We start from the raw sequence: 15,545 nt of genomic DNA, 5'->3' as shown, positions 1-15,545 counted from the left end.
GCAAGACATTAGACAGCTTTAGAACAGCGTTTGCAACCGAACGTAAACTCATTACGTACGTAAAGAAGTAGCGTAGTCCTCAATGCGCAAGCTCGGAATGTTATTAGGTTTCTCCGGTTTACGTGTGCTATGATAACGTGCGTTTTAGCGAGTTTAAATTTCGTAATGTTTACGGACGCCAAGAAATAGCGTTGTTGAACATGTCGGCACCCATGGCTCTCGCTTCAGCGAGAATTCTCGTTGTGGCTACCCTCTCACTCGTGTTGACCACCATCAACTATCGTAATGAGCATTCGTTTTCTCTAAACTAACCTGAAATGCTAGTTATAGGCGCATAGCGCGTCCATTTTCTGAGATCGTTCGGCGATTCTGGCGCCCGTAGGCCTGACGAGACGCGTCCATAAAGCACTAGCAGGATGGTTGCTGATGGATTGTCTTGGCTTGGATACGTGTGGCAGGAGGCACCAGATGGCGCCCTATTTTATAACGTCTTCTTTACGCTTGTGTTTCCGTACGGTAAACTGAAAGGCTGGAAGGACGCGCACCAAAACGTCCCGCAAAGGTACTTACGTTTACCGTACGTAAGGCAACAAACCCTATTCTAAAACTGTCTATTAGCAAGCCGCCACCAGCGATGACAATGGTACTACGATTATGGTGTGACGACGACAATACTTCCAGTATGACCAACGCATTCGGCAAGAGCCACGTAGCAGCAGCCAGCGTCGGTAAACCCGACGTAAGAGGCAAAGAATGCATTCCTTTAACATAGCGTTGCAAAAGACAGAGACAGAGACGCAGAAAAAAATGCTCAACTGCGTATTCCTTATTAGCGTCTTACTTACCGTCCTGTGATGCTCAATCCTGAATGAAATTTTAGCTCGTGTCTTGATGAGCAAGTTAAGGCCGGCGAGCAGTTCACGGAGAGGGGGCCCAAGTACAACAAAGAAACCGGGTGTGTTCAGATAAGGGCTGATTTATGGGGGGTCCCGAATATTTTGAGTTATCAGCGGAATGTAATTTGATGAGGGAAAATGTTTCTGTAAAAGGGAATCAATATTTTCTTTGCGAAGCTTAGCACGAATTCCTTGAAAAAATATTCTTCTCTCACTAAACGTGAAAAAGAGCGGTTTAACGGCGTGTAGATTTTAGAAATTTCTAAGCCTATCCCTCTAAATTTTTTTTCGCTTAATTGAGACCACTAGTACTATTGGGCCTTGGGAGTTTAAATTTATGTGAGCGCGAGTATGTTTTTGAAAAATTGCGAAACTTTGGTTTTTTGAGTAACTGCCTGTGACTGATCCGCAGACCAATGACTTTTCTTGGCTACGTTAGCTAAGGCAACGAAGCTGAAAAATATTTCAGATTGTCGGGTTGCAATGCTTTGTAACTGCTACACAGTCCTTTCGAGGGACACGGGCTAAATATATAAAGATTAATGTGCAAATTACGTTTCTAGAATATGGAAAAGCTGACTCCTTCTCTGAGTGGAGGCTAGGGAAGACAGAAAGCTTGTGAAAATGAGATATTCATGGCGACATCTCCTTGTTCTCGCACCGGCAGCACCTCGTGATGTCATTCATTTCTGCAAAATAATGCCTCGTTTATTTTAACTGTGTAGTAGTAAAGACTGAAAAGGAAAGAAAATGGCATCCAGCCGTTTTCTTGCACGAAACTACGTAGGCGACCCATACAGGTTTCTCAGAAAGAAAACTACGCAGTTGAAGAAAAATTTGTCGCAGTTCGGGATTCGAACCCGGGACCAGCGTTTTTTCCTGGTGGTCACTCTATCATCTGAGCTAATCAAGAGGCTAGCAAATCACAGAGCGAGGGCAAATAAATGAACAACTCTAAGCACTGGAGCACTGAATATTGCAAATCATCCCTGCGGAAGTCCGCTAGGTTGAGTAGAATTTTTGAAAGTGAAACATTGACGTCTACCTTATCTTTAGCACGAAGCTACAAAAGCGACCCATAGGGGCTTTACAGAAAGAAAGCTTTCCAGTTGAACAAAAAATTCGTCCCGGTCCGGGATGTTTCTTTAACATTCTGCAACGTTCTTGTGTTCATGTCAAGCACTGTACCAGTTTCTTGCCACAGCACTGTAACATTCAATGTAACACTAAATTTTCTTTGCCACAATGATAAAGTACCGACCCACTGGAAGAAGTGCTGCCCACGAGCACGAAACGTTTGTTGAAGAACGCTGAGCGTTCCGCACTCTCTCACGTCGCGGCGAAATGCCGTTCCAGTTTCACGAGAAAATCCACTCGAATTTCACCCTCCGCGTTCGTCTTGCCCGCCAGGGTGGACGCCTCCAGCAGACACCGCAAGCGCAAGTCCGGAGCGTAGGCCGACACGGGCAGGAACTCGCGACTCGGCTCCTTCGCTTTTTCAACGATCCACTCCCTCAAGTGCGGCGAACTCAAATCTTCTTCGCGCAAGGGCCGCACGACTGGCAGTTTCCACCTCGCAGGCATCGTAGACATGGCGTAGACGGCGACGAAGCCCGCGTTCCTCTGCACCACGCACCTGACGCACACGCCGGTATCTTCGCCGCCGGAGAAAATCTGGTGCCAGACGATCTTCAGCCCCTTGCCCTTCTCCGCCGTCAACCACGGCTTGTACTGCACACTGAACACAAAGAGTTCTTCAGAAGTCTCACTGCTCTGGACGTCATGGTGTCCACCAGAACTGCCCGCCATTTGGAGGAGTCCAGACCGGGTAGGCAGTAGACTCTCTGCTGGTCGGCTGGTGACCGCCCCGTGAGAACACGAGCGCTGCGTCGACGACGTGCCACCCTGGACGTCCTCCGTCCGCACTCTTCGTTCCATCTTCCGGAATTCCTGAGTCACGACGACCTTCATTTCGTTCAGCGCTGACACGAGATCCCGGATATCCGCGGTTCCCCCCAACGGCGTCAGATCGTGCACAGAGGCCCCGGCTGGTCGTCTCATTGCACCCCGGCTAGTGCTCGGTTCCGTGTGAATCGCTTCCTCTTGAAGTTGTCGGGAGCCGAGTTTCGCCAGGGTCTCGGCGAGGTCGTTGACTCGGCCCTGAATGGACGTCAGCATGTCGTGGCAAGAGCAGTCGGCCGCCACTTCACGCACTCCGGAGTCTTTAGCATTGGGTTGGGCCATGTCGAGTGAGGAGATGCTCCCGGCTACACCCGATTGCAGTGAAGCGACGCCGCTGCATCCAGCTGCATAGTGCCTCGGCAGGTCCTTACGCAGCACTGTGTCCCGGCAGCCTGGGCACGTGGTGGCATGGAAGGAACAGTGCTTCTCGAAATGCTCCAGCAGCTCCCCGGCTGGGCCTACGAAGTTGCACCCGTTGTGGCCGTTCCAGCAGCTTACCTTTACAGGTGAAAAAAAACGAGAGGGACGGTAAGGGCTGCATTCTTCCGAAGGTAGTAAATTCTATAACACTCGCAAGGCTCAATTTTTGTTTCCGTGTCCCACTCAGGAGGAGGTTCATATGTCCGCACGACCATCTCTTTATCTCCCTCTCTATCATGTTTGTAGATAACCACTCTCTCTAACTCATTGCAGTGGTCAAACAGGACCCATACAAAAATTCCCCGACAACAATGTGCAAGCCGACTAGTGCACTGTCGCTAAACTGTCATCCTGTGGGCTCTGTAGAAGAACATCTTTAGCTGAATATTCACTGGCTGAATGAGTGGGCTGAGGTTGTGTGTTCAACTATATGGTTGCGCAGCATTGCTAATCACAGAGCAAGCAGGCGTAGTGGTTGTTAAATAAAAGATTACGCAATACAAGCGAGCTGGACAGGGCGTGTAATGCGTGGATGAAGTAACCGACCGTTTTTTGAATAGTAGAGACTCGCTTTATCGTGTCCGGTACACGGTATATAACAAGGCGTTTGAACTAGTACTGGTCTACTGGACCCTAGCAGCGAGGTTTCGTGATGCTTCGTTTAACCAGCATGCCTCAGTCACTTTTTCGTGTCATGAGTGTAGTTGCCTAGAAAAAAAAAACTTGCCATGCTTGAACGCGGTTACACTAAGTTTCTTGAGCAATAGTACGGTTTTGCGTGCCTTGGGAAAAGACAGAGAGACTGCTCGGCGCCGTCAGTGACTACCCCATCTACAATTGCACCACAAAACCCACAGACGCTGCTCGGCACAGCAGCAACAGCGAAAGAATCGACCATAATGTTGAGTCTAGCTTCAACGCGCACTGCCAGCACTCCGTGCGCTTCCTAAATATTGCAGATTTGTAGGAGTAATAGGAAATCGCCGAGAGAAGCCTTTCCTCGGCCAGTGTACAATAATTTGATGATGATCGTGATGGTAATAATGATATTTAGGGTTTTACGTGCCAAAACCACTTTCTGATTATGAGGCACGCCGTAGTGGAGGACTCCGGAAATTTTGACCACCTGGGGTTCTTTAACATGCACCTAAACCTAAGCACACGGGTGTTTTCGCATTTCGCCCCCATCGAAATGCGGCCGCCGTGGCCGGGATTCGATCCCGTGACCTCGTGCTCAGCAGCCCAACACCATAGCCACTGAGCAACCACGGCGGGTGATCGTGATGGTGATGATTATGATGCGAATGAATATGCTTCTCAGGAGAGGATGACAATGATGATAATGAGGAAGAGGCTGACAGCACCTGCAGCTTTTCCATGTGCTTCTGGTGAAACGTTATCCAAGAGACGTCCGACTCGGCCTCGAACGAGATCTTGTCCAGTGGGCAGGCGTGGCGATCTCCACTGGCGCATCCGTCCAGGCAGGAGTCGCACAGGAAGTGCGTACAAGGCAGCACGGCTATGCTTTGCGGCACGACCCCGCAAAGCCGGCAGACCCTGGTGGTTTGCAGGCGCTGCTTGAAGTTGACGGGCCGCCAGTCGAGGCCGCCAGTCGAGGCCGCTCGCGAATCCGCACATGCGGTACGTGGTGTCCGGCATGATGGCAAGCCTGCGTCATGTCATCCAAGTGTTCATTCATGGCATCGAAAACTGTAAAAAAAGTTATGGGGTTTTACGTGCCAAAACCACTTTCTGATTATGAGGCGCGCCGTAGTGGAGGACACCGGAAATTTCGACCACATCGGGTTCTTTAAATGTGCACCTAAATCTAAGTACACGGGTGTTTTTGCATTTCGCCCCCGTCGGAACGCGCCGCCGTGGCCGGGATTCGATCCCGCGACCTCGCTCGAAAACTGTAGGAGGAAGGTATACGGCAAAGCGTCTAACTCGCTGCGAGCAGCTGCTTCTTTCTGTCAATTGTGGCGCCTAATATGGGTGATACTCACATTGTTGATGCTGTGGCCTCATGACATAGGTGATACACTTGACGGTGATTAGCCTGTAGACAGAATGTGTCGTGCTGCAGTACTCTTCACTACGCGTATTTAATGACCAGTCACTCCTTTTTTTTCATTTTTGTCATTGTCAGAGCGCACTGGATATGATCAACTTCCCTGTTGTCTCTCACGCTTCTGAGTTGGCCTGACATACAGTTGTCAATGACATTACGATGAACATATGACATAAACAAGCGTTCTGTTGCTAGGCACCGCGGTACCTTCCTATTTTAGTAGGTTTTGAAGCTGGATAAATTCGGTTCTTCATTCACAACTAAAAGGCCACTTTTCTCGAGTATGTCTACTCGATTAAGTTACTTCGCTATTCGAATAACCCTAGTTTAAGGATGTCATCCGCGACTTAATGACTGACTGATAAGATTAGGAAATTTGCAGAAGTGCAATTGGGTTTGGCTCACTCGGCACACATGGGTAACCAGTTTAAGTGCATTTTTCGCCATGACTAGCGCATGGCTTGCTATCTATAAGTGTCGAAAAATACGCGTTTAATGCCTATCGGAATTATGTAGGGGGTTCCTCGTGGAATATCTTTGCGCATGCTGACCCACATAGGAGGAATATGTACCTGATTACAGTAAATTTTAAATATTACTTTAGGGCAATATATGGAATGTACCAAAACGCGACTAACAACTTGCCAGAATTGGTTTTTCTCATACAATACTTGACGATTACTTTAATACTCCAACAATCAACAGCGCATCTTCAGGGCATAATAAGAAAAATTTTTGATGACCTTTGTCTTTCTTCAATGGTATTTCTACAGTGAGAGCTGCACTTGTCAATCATAAAAAATTCATGTTATTTATCTCTGAATTGTGGAAATTCTTCATCGATAATTTTAAGCCCATTCTAGCTCGCACATTTAGGACACTGCGTCGATGGAATTCCATCGGAAACGAAAGGAAATAAAGTGAAATAAGGCAGTCATGTATGAATTATGTCTATACTTGAAGAGGGTTAGGACCAAAGACTGTAATGAACGGATATTTCTCCGAGAAGTATTCCTTATGCTGTGGACTATACACTAACATGATGAAAATTATGAGCACAATTGGGATAGGCCATACTAAGTGAATCAAGTATCCCAGTTATGAACCTGGCTCCGGCTTTGCAAAGGCGACAGTGGCTGCACCTTCGAAGCGGCAGGCTTATGGCTCGCGTTGGCTTATCGGTCGGCCAATTGTGCTGAAAAACACAAAGAACTGGTATATTATCAGAAAAGCTGATCTTTCTGCTCTTCTTTATTGAATCTGCGAGTATCACTCAGCATTAACCTTTGCTCACCTCAGCAGTCGAACACAAAGTGAAACTGATAAGCACGTATTCATCGAATGCCGCCTCTGTGGGCCGGAGTTATCGAAACAGCTTTATATCCGAGCGGTTCCGCCGGACGGCTGTGCTCTGCGCCTGTGTCCCCGTGTATGACGTGTTGCTTTTGTTCACCGCCTGCACCCACGACGTGGTGTGTATATGTGGCCTTAGTGAACCGCTGCTCACCAAGAGGTGACTGGCTCGATTCCCGACCGCATCACCGTAGGGGACGAAGTGCAGTTAGCTTGGCGTACTCAGATTTAGGTGCAGGTCAAAGCAACAGACGCCTGAATGTGGTGGTGAGGGAACATGAGGCCAGTGCAAAATGAAAACACCTAGAAAGACGTTGTTGCACTTCTGCACCAGGAATCGGACGCCACAATATGCCAGGATCAAGGATGCCGGAACGCAAAGAAAAAAGAAAGGAAACAAAAAAACGAGTTTAATTTCATGTATTGTTGATATGTTTTGGTATTGCTCCGAACGGTTTCCCTTACGAATGAAACTGCGATATAGCACGTGTTTTAGAATACGGAGGAGTTTAAATATCGCCTGTGACAGATGGCGTGGTTCTGGTGCTTGAGCTGGATCCCGCAGTGAGGCGGACATTTCTTGCATGACAAATCGAAATGCGAAAGCAATAATTTCAAACAAATTATAATTATTTTTAATTAGATTAATTACAACAAATATTGCTATTTACAAATTTTAGCCGGGGAGTTCTAAAGGTGCGTCATGCCCACTTGAAACTGATTTCCAAGGTGCCAATTTTTTCGAGATATTCATCCTCCAAACGTGCGGCCATATGCAAGGGCCTTCCAGCTACTTTCGCCAGTCAATGCATAACAAGCTGTTTTGTTAAACAAATCAAAGCAATAACCGTGCATTCTTGCTACTGCATCAGAAAACTAACGGAGAGAATGGTTCAGCACGATTAGAATGGTACCTTGAACATTGGGAGGTATATCGAGACGCAATGACAGGTTTCCGGCGTGGCTATTCTTCCATAGACAACGTTAGCGACTCGGTGACGTACGTCGATCACTAGAAATTCTGCAAAAGATTATCTAATGCCCTGTATCTGGATGTTCAGGGAGCATATGATAACGTGACAAACGAAGCGATCTTCAGCACGTTAGAGACAGTAGGACTTCGCGGCAAGATCTACTTCTGAATTAGTAGCTACCTGCAAAGGAGATCATTTTCCATACTTACAGAAGATGGCCTAACCTCCCTGCATTACAGTAACCGTGGGGTCCCTCGGGGTGGAGTACTGAGCCCAACGCTCTTCAATTTAACACTCATTTTACTCGCCGACATCCTTCAATGCACCATGCGGCTCTCCATCTCTCGGGTGTGACTCCAACATCGGGTGTGACGCGACTTCAGCTGCGAGCGCGGCTTTAGAAGGCAGGCACTTTAACATCATCGTATATTGAAGAACAAGGACTTCAAATGCCATGTGTAAAGTGTGCAGTAGTGGCATTTACCAGGAAACCAATGTCTCCATAAGTGATATCCGTCCACGAGCAGCTGATCTCGTGCAGCACAAGTCACAGATGTTTGAAAGTGGTTATATTCACAGAAATCTCTCCTGACGTCTCATGTGAATTATCTGAGAAAACGACTGATGGGAATTTGCCATATGCTTAGGTTACTCCCTGGAAAGACCTGGGGTGTGTCAGTACTATTTATGCTGCAACTGTACAGGGTTTCTTTATTGGATTCCTGCGGTATAGCCTACCGGTTATCCCCAACACCTGCAGAACTAACCTGAATACATACCAAGGCATCCAAGCCCAATCCCTCTGGATATGCCTTGGTCTACCGCGGAGCGGATCAACAGTAAAAGGTATTGCAATCGCTCAAGATTACAGTATAGAAACACACATTACCATTGAAAAAATGTGTGGGCGCATTACAATTCACCCCACCCACTACCTCGCAAGTCTCCTAGTAGAGAGGTCCCACACGACATTCAGTGCGACTGTCTTCGCGCACCGTGCCTCTCTTACTTCAGAGTACGCACCTGCTGCAAAACCTTCGATTCCTCCATGCTGTGTGAGCCGTACTCAAGTAAACTTCACAATCCCAGGACTTCAGGAAAAAATAGACTTGCCGTTACCTTCACTCAAGCAACTTTGCTACTCTTTGCACGAGAAATACAGCGACTGCATAGACGTCTATACTGATGGCTCAACCACATGACCACTTTCGGCTGGCGCTGTAGCTATACCAACAAGGAGAATAACACAACGGTTCCAGACTTCCCGTATCACTACGTCTACAGCTGCAGAGCTCGCCAACGCATTCAGGAAAGTAGATTATCGTCTTCTGAGTGAACAGACCACACTAGAGCACCGTCCCCACCGATCATTGGCTCAGAAGGCACTGAAGGCACTTTTGGGCTTCCTGAGAACGTCTGGCTTGTACGAGCGCCTTTGACTCTCTAGTGCTGTTCGTGGACTTCTCTCTATCCCATCTCTCTTTCCGTCCTTTCTTTCTATTCCCCTACTCCCTTCCTCCAGCGCAGGGTAGCTAACCGGACTCGAGTGGTTAACATGCCTGCAGCCCTCTTATCTCTACCTCCTCTTACCGCAAGTTCGATGGCACATGTCTTAAGGCCATGTCTTCCTCGGAATTCTTCCCAAATAGCTCTGCCTTGCATACTTTCATAATTGTTTAATTCGTAAAAATTCAATGAAGGCCATAATGTAGTCAGTTAAAACACCAAACGAGTATATTTTTTATTTTAGTCGGTTATGTATATAAATATCGGTGTCTCGTGCATGTTCACCACTTCGAATATTCCACCTGAAGGACAACAATTGTGTTATCTGCCACTGGCGACCTTTAAGACCGGCACCGCAAGTGCGCCAAAAAAAAAACATTCAAAGACGATTAAACCTCCATTTGTGGTCGCCGAAAGGCAGTCTGGCTGTGTGAGTTTGTGGTAAGAATGGGGTGTGTCAACTATATAATTTACTTTGAGAGCCTGCGAAGTCTCATATGACAGCGTCTGCATCTTCGACCTGAGGCGCACCATCTCAAAAACAAGGTTTCAAACGCTAGCTACCACGAAGTAAAAAGAAGGCTACAGTGTGGTGGTAGACCGCGGCGGTACCACCAGTACCCATACTGCTGGTACTAATGATACCGGGAACAACGTTACCGCATCATATTATCACCGGTACCGGTGCCACCCATGTTAGTCTTCTTCGGGAATGGTACACATAGATTGCACTATGTTTGGGACCGCCCAATGAACATACCCGATGCGAAAAAAAGTATGGACAAAGGCTGTTTCACATGCTCCGACTGGAACGGAAAAAAATATCGGAAAGTGGCACGCGTCGCAGTGCAATTTTCAAAGGGCTCGTTTCACATTACCGCGATTTCGACAATGTGGCTAGTGCGACACCCAGGGTTGCTTGCTGCCGAGTTCTGTGGTACTCTCTGCACGATTCCTTTATTCTAATAAAAAGTGCCTGTGCGTTATGACATTATTAACCTGTCTTTAAAAAGGGGCACATGGTATCCGTGTTATGTAAGTTAAAAACACTTTGAAGTTTAAACTTTTCTTGAAATGCACAACGGGATTCCTGAAGTTCTGTGCGAAGAAGCATGGTACATCTTCGCAGCTTTCGAAGCTGGTCGTTCAGGGCTGTGTGTCGCATCATGTTTAAGTTTATTTATTTAACCACATGGTACATAAGGAATGGGCATATGTGGTTGTGTATGACTGGAAAAATGCATAAAGGCAATTTGAGTAGCCCCATCACCCCTAAAGCAAAACAAAAACAAGCACAGGCAGCGCAAGGCAATGGTACATAAACATACACAGATATTTTGCAACAATGAATGAATAAAACATTTACATAGCACAAAAACTCGATGTTTTATCATTATTGAAATAAACACTTCATATTAAATAACGCGGTTTTTCATAAAGCATCTAAGCTTTAGCTATGTTGGGAAGACACAAACGAAGAGTTTGAAGTCCATACTTTGTACGAGGACATAGTAGATGCCAGTTCTCTATAGGTCGATAGACAGGCTGGACTAAATTACAAGCCAGGTCGATTGCCTATGCACCTACTGCCTCTACGTATTTCAGATATAAAAGCCGGTAAAAGCTGGTATTCCTAGCAACAACCGATTCTCAAGATTCTGAACTTCTTAAACAATTCAGAGGTGTATGCAATTCAGAGGTGTATGCAATTCAGAGGTGTATGCAAAGACACCTGTAATAAACTGTTGGACATGTTATTTTTTTTTTTGCCGTCAGACCAGACTATCAAAAGGCGGTTTAGAGTCTGTGGACCAAACCAGATAACAATCATGCAGGTGAGAATAAAAAAGGGTATTGTACACTATAAACGTTATTCAGATAAAGGTAGTATATATATTAGTATGATAATCCCATAACTAGCATGCGTGAAAAATAACATCAAGGGTTTTACGAATGGCTAAAGTTCTGCGTCATTATTGTTAAGAAATAATTTCTGAGATTGTTCACAGGATTTTGATGTCACTTGAAATAGTACATTCTTAGTTCTAGAGCAATTTATGCATAGAACATTTTTTACAGTCTATAAATTAATTTCCTTTAGTACTTCATTAGCGAATATAACAAGATCGTCAACGGTTTCATCAGAAAAAAAGACGTGTCATCCCCATAAAAAACAATTTACGGAGTTGTCAGCTCTTACAGTATTACCAAAGAAAACATCCATTAAAAGGGGCCCCAGCATATTTCTTGTCGTACGCCATTTCTAACATGCTTAGACAATGACAGCTCTCGGGTAATTGATACGCACTGATGCCGGTTTATTAAATAACATTTGTAAGAGCTGAAATGATACCGCGAATGCGGTAACATAGCTGGTCTAACAGAGTAATATTTTTTAAACTCTGAAACACAATAATTACCTCTTGCTGATCTGTTGGATGAGCAAATAGCGAATATTTGAAGGAAGAGGCGGGGGGGGGGGTGCAAGGGACCTAATGCATCTTGTCTGTGGCTGCTATCGACTAATCAACTGAAGTGCTCTTGAGTTATACTGTATTTTTGCGTATTTCATTGTTAACTGCTCACCAATATAACATCTTTCTCTTTTCAAATGACAGAATTGGGTTTACTTCCGAGACGTGTTTAGTGTCAATCACACCATCTAACATCATGAAGTAACAACTACGTTTACCTTGCTTTTGTGTTCGAGTGAGTTTATTTCTGCAAACCTTAAAACTTTCAGTACTTTCATAACTCGTGTTACCAGAAAGCCCTTACATAACCTATTCTTTTCTTTAATCATATTAGCTATCCTAGAAGTGAGCCAGAGTTTGCCGGCCCGCTTGACCTCTTTAAGGCCTCGTAATGAAAGTCTTTTCTGTACGCAGGGCAAAAAGTATCAATAAATCAGTCATGCACGAGATCAGCGTAAAAGCATGATAACACGTTGTTTCACTTTAATGCATTAACTTCCCTTTTGAAATACGACAGCATATACATATTTATTCGTTGAAAAATGAGTGAGATAGGGAGCATGACTGCTTTAATTAAATAGTTTACTGAGTAAACGTAGGGGCAAATGATCACTCATCGCGGCACTGAGCTCCCCTGCCTGCATTGGATGAAATGAACTTTTTGCGTTAACCAGTCTCGGAGAGTGCAAAAGTAGTGGTACTGCGGGTTGTCATAGTAAGTACACTTGGAATAAAGATCGAAGGAAGAAGGTTTGAGATCAAGCCTGTTTCTATGTGTTCCTCAATAGGACTAAGTCACTACCGAAGAGTAATGTGTAATTGAGATCAATAACGACCGAAAGAAAGTTTTATAGATTTTGAATACATGAACCAATCTAATTGTCTGGCGGCCAATACGTTACTATAGATATTTTTGATACTTCGAACTTAAAGCTTCTACGTCCTCGGTACATAAAGTAATCCCTTTCATACTCCAATCCTGTCTTAAGATGTAATCATACTCTGCCACCCGTTATGAATTTTCTATTGTGGTTAACCACATTATATCCACCAAGATAGATTACGTCGATTCCACGGCGGCACCAAGTCTCTGCCATCATAAGAACAAAATGAGAAATCGAACACTTCAAGAAACAAAAGGAAATTCTCTCCTTTCGAGAAGGCTAATTACATGGTAATGTGGAGAAAGGAAAATGGCTGTCTACACCGTTCGCTTACGTGCGAGTTTAGTTCAGATGGACATAAAAACACTGTAGTTATGTGTAACGAAATGCATCGTATGTGGCTTCGGCTGCTTGAGCAAAATCAACATCGCAAGCTGCATGCAAGACAGATGATTAATCTGTATTGTGAAACTCACACATATGTCCTTTTTCTTTCACACCTTACTTGTTGGGCCTTACTGAGTAGAACCTTCAATTGCATGTAAAAATGCTCACCAATATATATTGGGTCACTTGTGTCGAAGCCAAGATGACTGGTGTCAAACTTAGCTTTTCTTACTGCAGTCAACCGTTTGTCTCACGCGGTATTAGAGGGAAATTTGACGACCACATCTGATTTCTTTTCATCTTTGGGCAATACACAATGAGCGATGCCAATCGCTTTATCAGTTAAATCGTTTCCTAAGCACTTCGTAATGTTACCGACAGTTTTCCTTAGTTTCTCATTCGTGGCCTATGGAAGCCTTTGAACTTCAACACTGATATTTATAGTGTACTGCCTAATCTTGACGATCTCCTTATGTGCTTCCTGTGACGTCATCCCGATACGCACTTTGTGTGCCTGTGCCACAGACACGCGCTGAGATAAGCGCTTTTATTTCCTTTGACCAGTTCTCACACAAGTCATGTGACCATTCTGGCTGTATATATTTCACGACGGTACATTAAAAAGGGATCATTCTTAGTCATGAGACGACGAGCGTCTGTCTGTCTGACAATTCCTTCCAGGTTCTTCTGCAACTCCTCGTTCTCCGTACAGCACTGCGAACTCTCAGCCTTCGCTACAGTCAACTCCTGACTAAATACCTGAACGTGTGTCTTAAAGCGTTCAAAGCACTCATTCATGAAGCCCGTACATTCGCCAATGCTGGCGAGTTCAGCTCGTATTTACGTGCTCGAAGAAGCGACCTTGCCAACTTCAGCTGTTATCTCGGTTGAATAAGTATCAACTTTTTCCTCCGAATCAGCTAAGAATTTCACTATGGCTTTGACGTGTTCGGTAGCTTTTCGGCAAGACCTTTCACAACGCCGCCCAAGTCAGCCGAGATATTATCCTCCTCGGCTTCAGTTATACAAACGATACCACAAAGGTGCCCTTTCCTGAGCTCAGAAACAAAGAAGGAACGGCGCAACTCACAAAACAAAGAAACTGTCACAGTTTACCTGCATACAAAACACAATGAAGCAACAGCGACGACATTACTGGTGCATATGCACACCCTTTATGTAAAAAGCTTACAACCAACCTGCAAAGCCTCCAGAGAGTAGTTCAGCGTTCGTCCTTTCGCCGTCGCTGCCACTGCGTGAGAGAAGCGGGCTGCAGAAAAAAACGCCGCACCCAAGACAACCTTGATAAGCGGCGTGAAACCTGCAGCAGGCTCGGGTAGATGGCGGTTCCGGCTGCGCCACTGCAACGACCCTGGCTCGCCGAGTGCGATACGGCGGCCTCAGCCTCTAGAGAGTGCTGATAGTTCAGCGTGCCTCCGGTCGCCATCGCTTCCGCTGGTTGAATAAAATATGTATGGACCTTTCATGTCCGCGTAGCACGGCCAGGGCTACTACAAATTAGCACGTGATCTATAAACAAGCCTATGTATCTATGCCATCATCGCCTATGCAGTATTCGGAATTAGGCTGCACCGAAGTCGTCGCGTCAGCTCAGCGAGGTCCTCGCGCTACCCATGCTTAGCGCCTGCTTGAGAAAAAAATATCTGTGCAAATTTTTCGCAAGGGCACATAAGTGCTGCCGGCTCTTAGCCACATTCTCGCATCAAAGGCAGTAGCAAGCACCAACTCGAATGCTCACGCCTGCCCCTGAAGGAAGCCGCAAATGATCTGTGTGCGTTTACTGAGCGTGGAATGGAAATATGGTTGTCAAACTCAATCTTAATGCTAGCTTGCTTCGTTGGTCCCGGCGGGTGTACTGAAATTGTGTGTAGAATACCTCTGAATATTTCGAGAGGCGTAAAAGCAGACGCCTCAATTTTTCTAGGAGCTACCGTGACATGTGCGAGTAGCATAATAAAATTTTAACATGCATGGGCATCGCCTACTTTCGCGTCCTCTGTCTCGCACTGTCTGCATCTTGTGAATCAGCATCAAGAAGCTTAAATCGATCCGCTGCATTGCGTACTGTGGCGGCGTAGCCCTACGTCAAACATTAATACGTTATTAGGAGAACATTTGTCTGTCTAATAACAAAATATAACGCTAGAATTTTGTATTCGTAGCGGGAAGCGTGGAGTAGGAAAACTTTCGCAACTATTCACCAATCTCGTTGGCATGCGTTTGATTCTGCCTGCTTCAGCGCAATATGTTCAGATGGGGTTGAAACCTCCAGATTACCAAAAATCTCTGCGAAAAGAGCAAATGTTGCTCCAGTGTAAACAAAAACAAGCATCCCAATCTATTAAGCTAGTCAGGTGCCTAAACTGTATTACAGTAATGTTACAACATGCTAATAGGAGCGGTTACAAACTAAATTAATCGACCAGAATAAGAAAGCCCCAAAAAAACGTGAAGGTACAATTTATTCTAGTAATCCTGAACGAATTGTATTAGCAAAGCCTTATGCTTGCTTGGATTGCTTGCTTTAACACAGTGCTCGAAACAGGAGGGCCGATTCCTTTTCTTGCTGTTGAAAAGCTGCTTGAATGCCATTTGCA

General features: G+C 45.5%; 1 protein-coding gene across 1 annotated transcript; it reads right to left on the bottom strand.

Annotated features, from left to right (window-relative positions):
• Window positions 1-2,005: 2,005 nt before the first annotated feature.
• On the bottom strand, window positions 2,006-14,374 carry LOC135916297 (uncharacterized). Its single transcript, XM_070530222.1, has 4 exons — window positions 14,362-14,374; window positions 14,127-14,288; window positions 4,643-4,947; window positions 2,006-3,356 (listed from the first exon to the last, which is right to left on the bottom strand). Exons 1-4 carry the CDS (start codon window positions 14,372-14,374, stop codon window positions 2,226-2,228), a joined length of 1,611 nt encoding a protein of 536 aa, XP_070386323.1. The 3' UTR covers window positions 2,006-2,225.
• Window positions 14,375-15,545: the final 1,171 nt, after the last annotated feature.

This window comes from Dermacentor albipictus, unplaced genomic scaffold (assembly GCF_038994185.2).
Source record: "Dermacentor albipictus isolate Rhodes 1998 colony unplaced genomic scaffold, USDA_Dalb.pri_finalv2 scaffold_66, whole genome shotgun sequence".
Classification (NCBI taxonomy): domain Eukaryota; kingdom Metazoa; phylum Arthropoda; class Arachnida; order Ixodida; family Ixodidae; genus Dermacentor; species Dermacentor albipictus.
The sequence above is the reverse complement of the archived record's forward strand: the minus strand, read 5'-3'. Positions and strand labels throughout refer to the sequence as shown.

Bases quoted from the DNA above. Each gene is read 5' to 3' on its own strand.
- LOC135916297 (XM_070530222.1), bottom strand. The intron at 4,948-14,126 runs GTTGGTTGTAAG...GACATGACGCAG, and splicing joins ACTCTCTGGAGGCTTTGCAG to GCTTGCCATCATGCCGGACA. The intron at 3,357-4,642 runs GTGCTGTCAGCC...TCACCTGTAAAG, and splicing joins AGCACATGGAAAAGCTGCAG to GTAAGCTGCTGGAACGGCCA.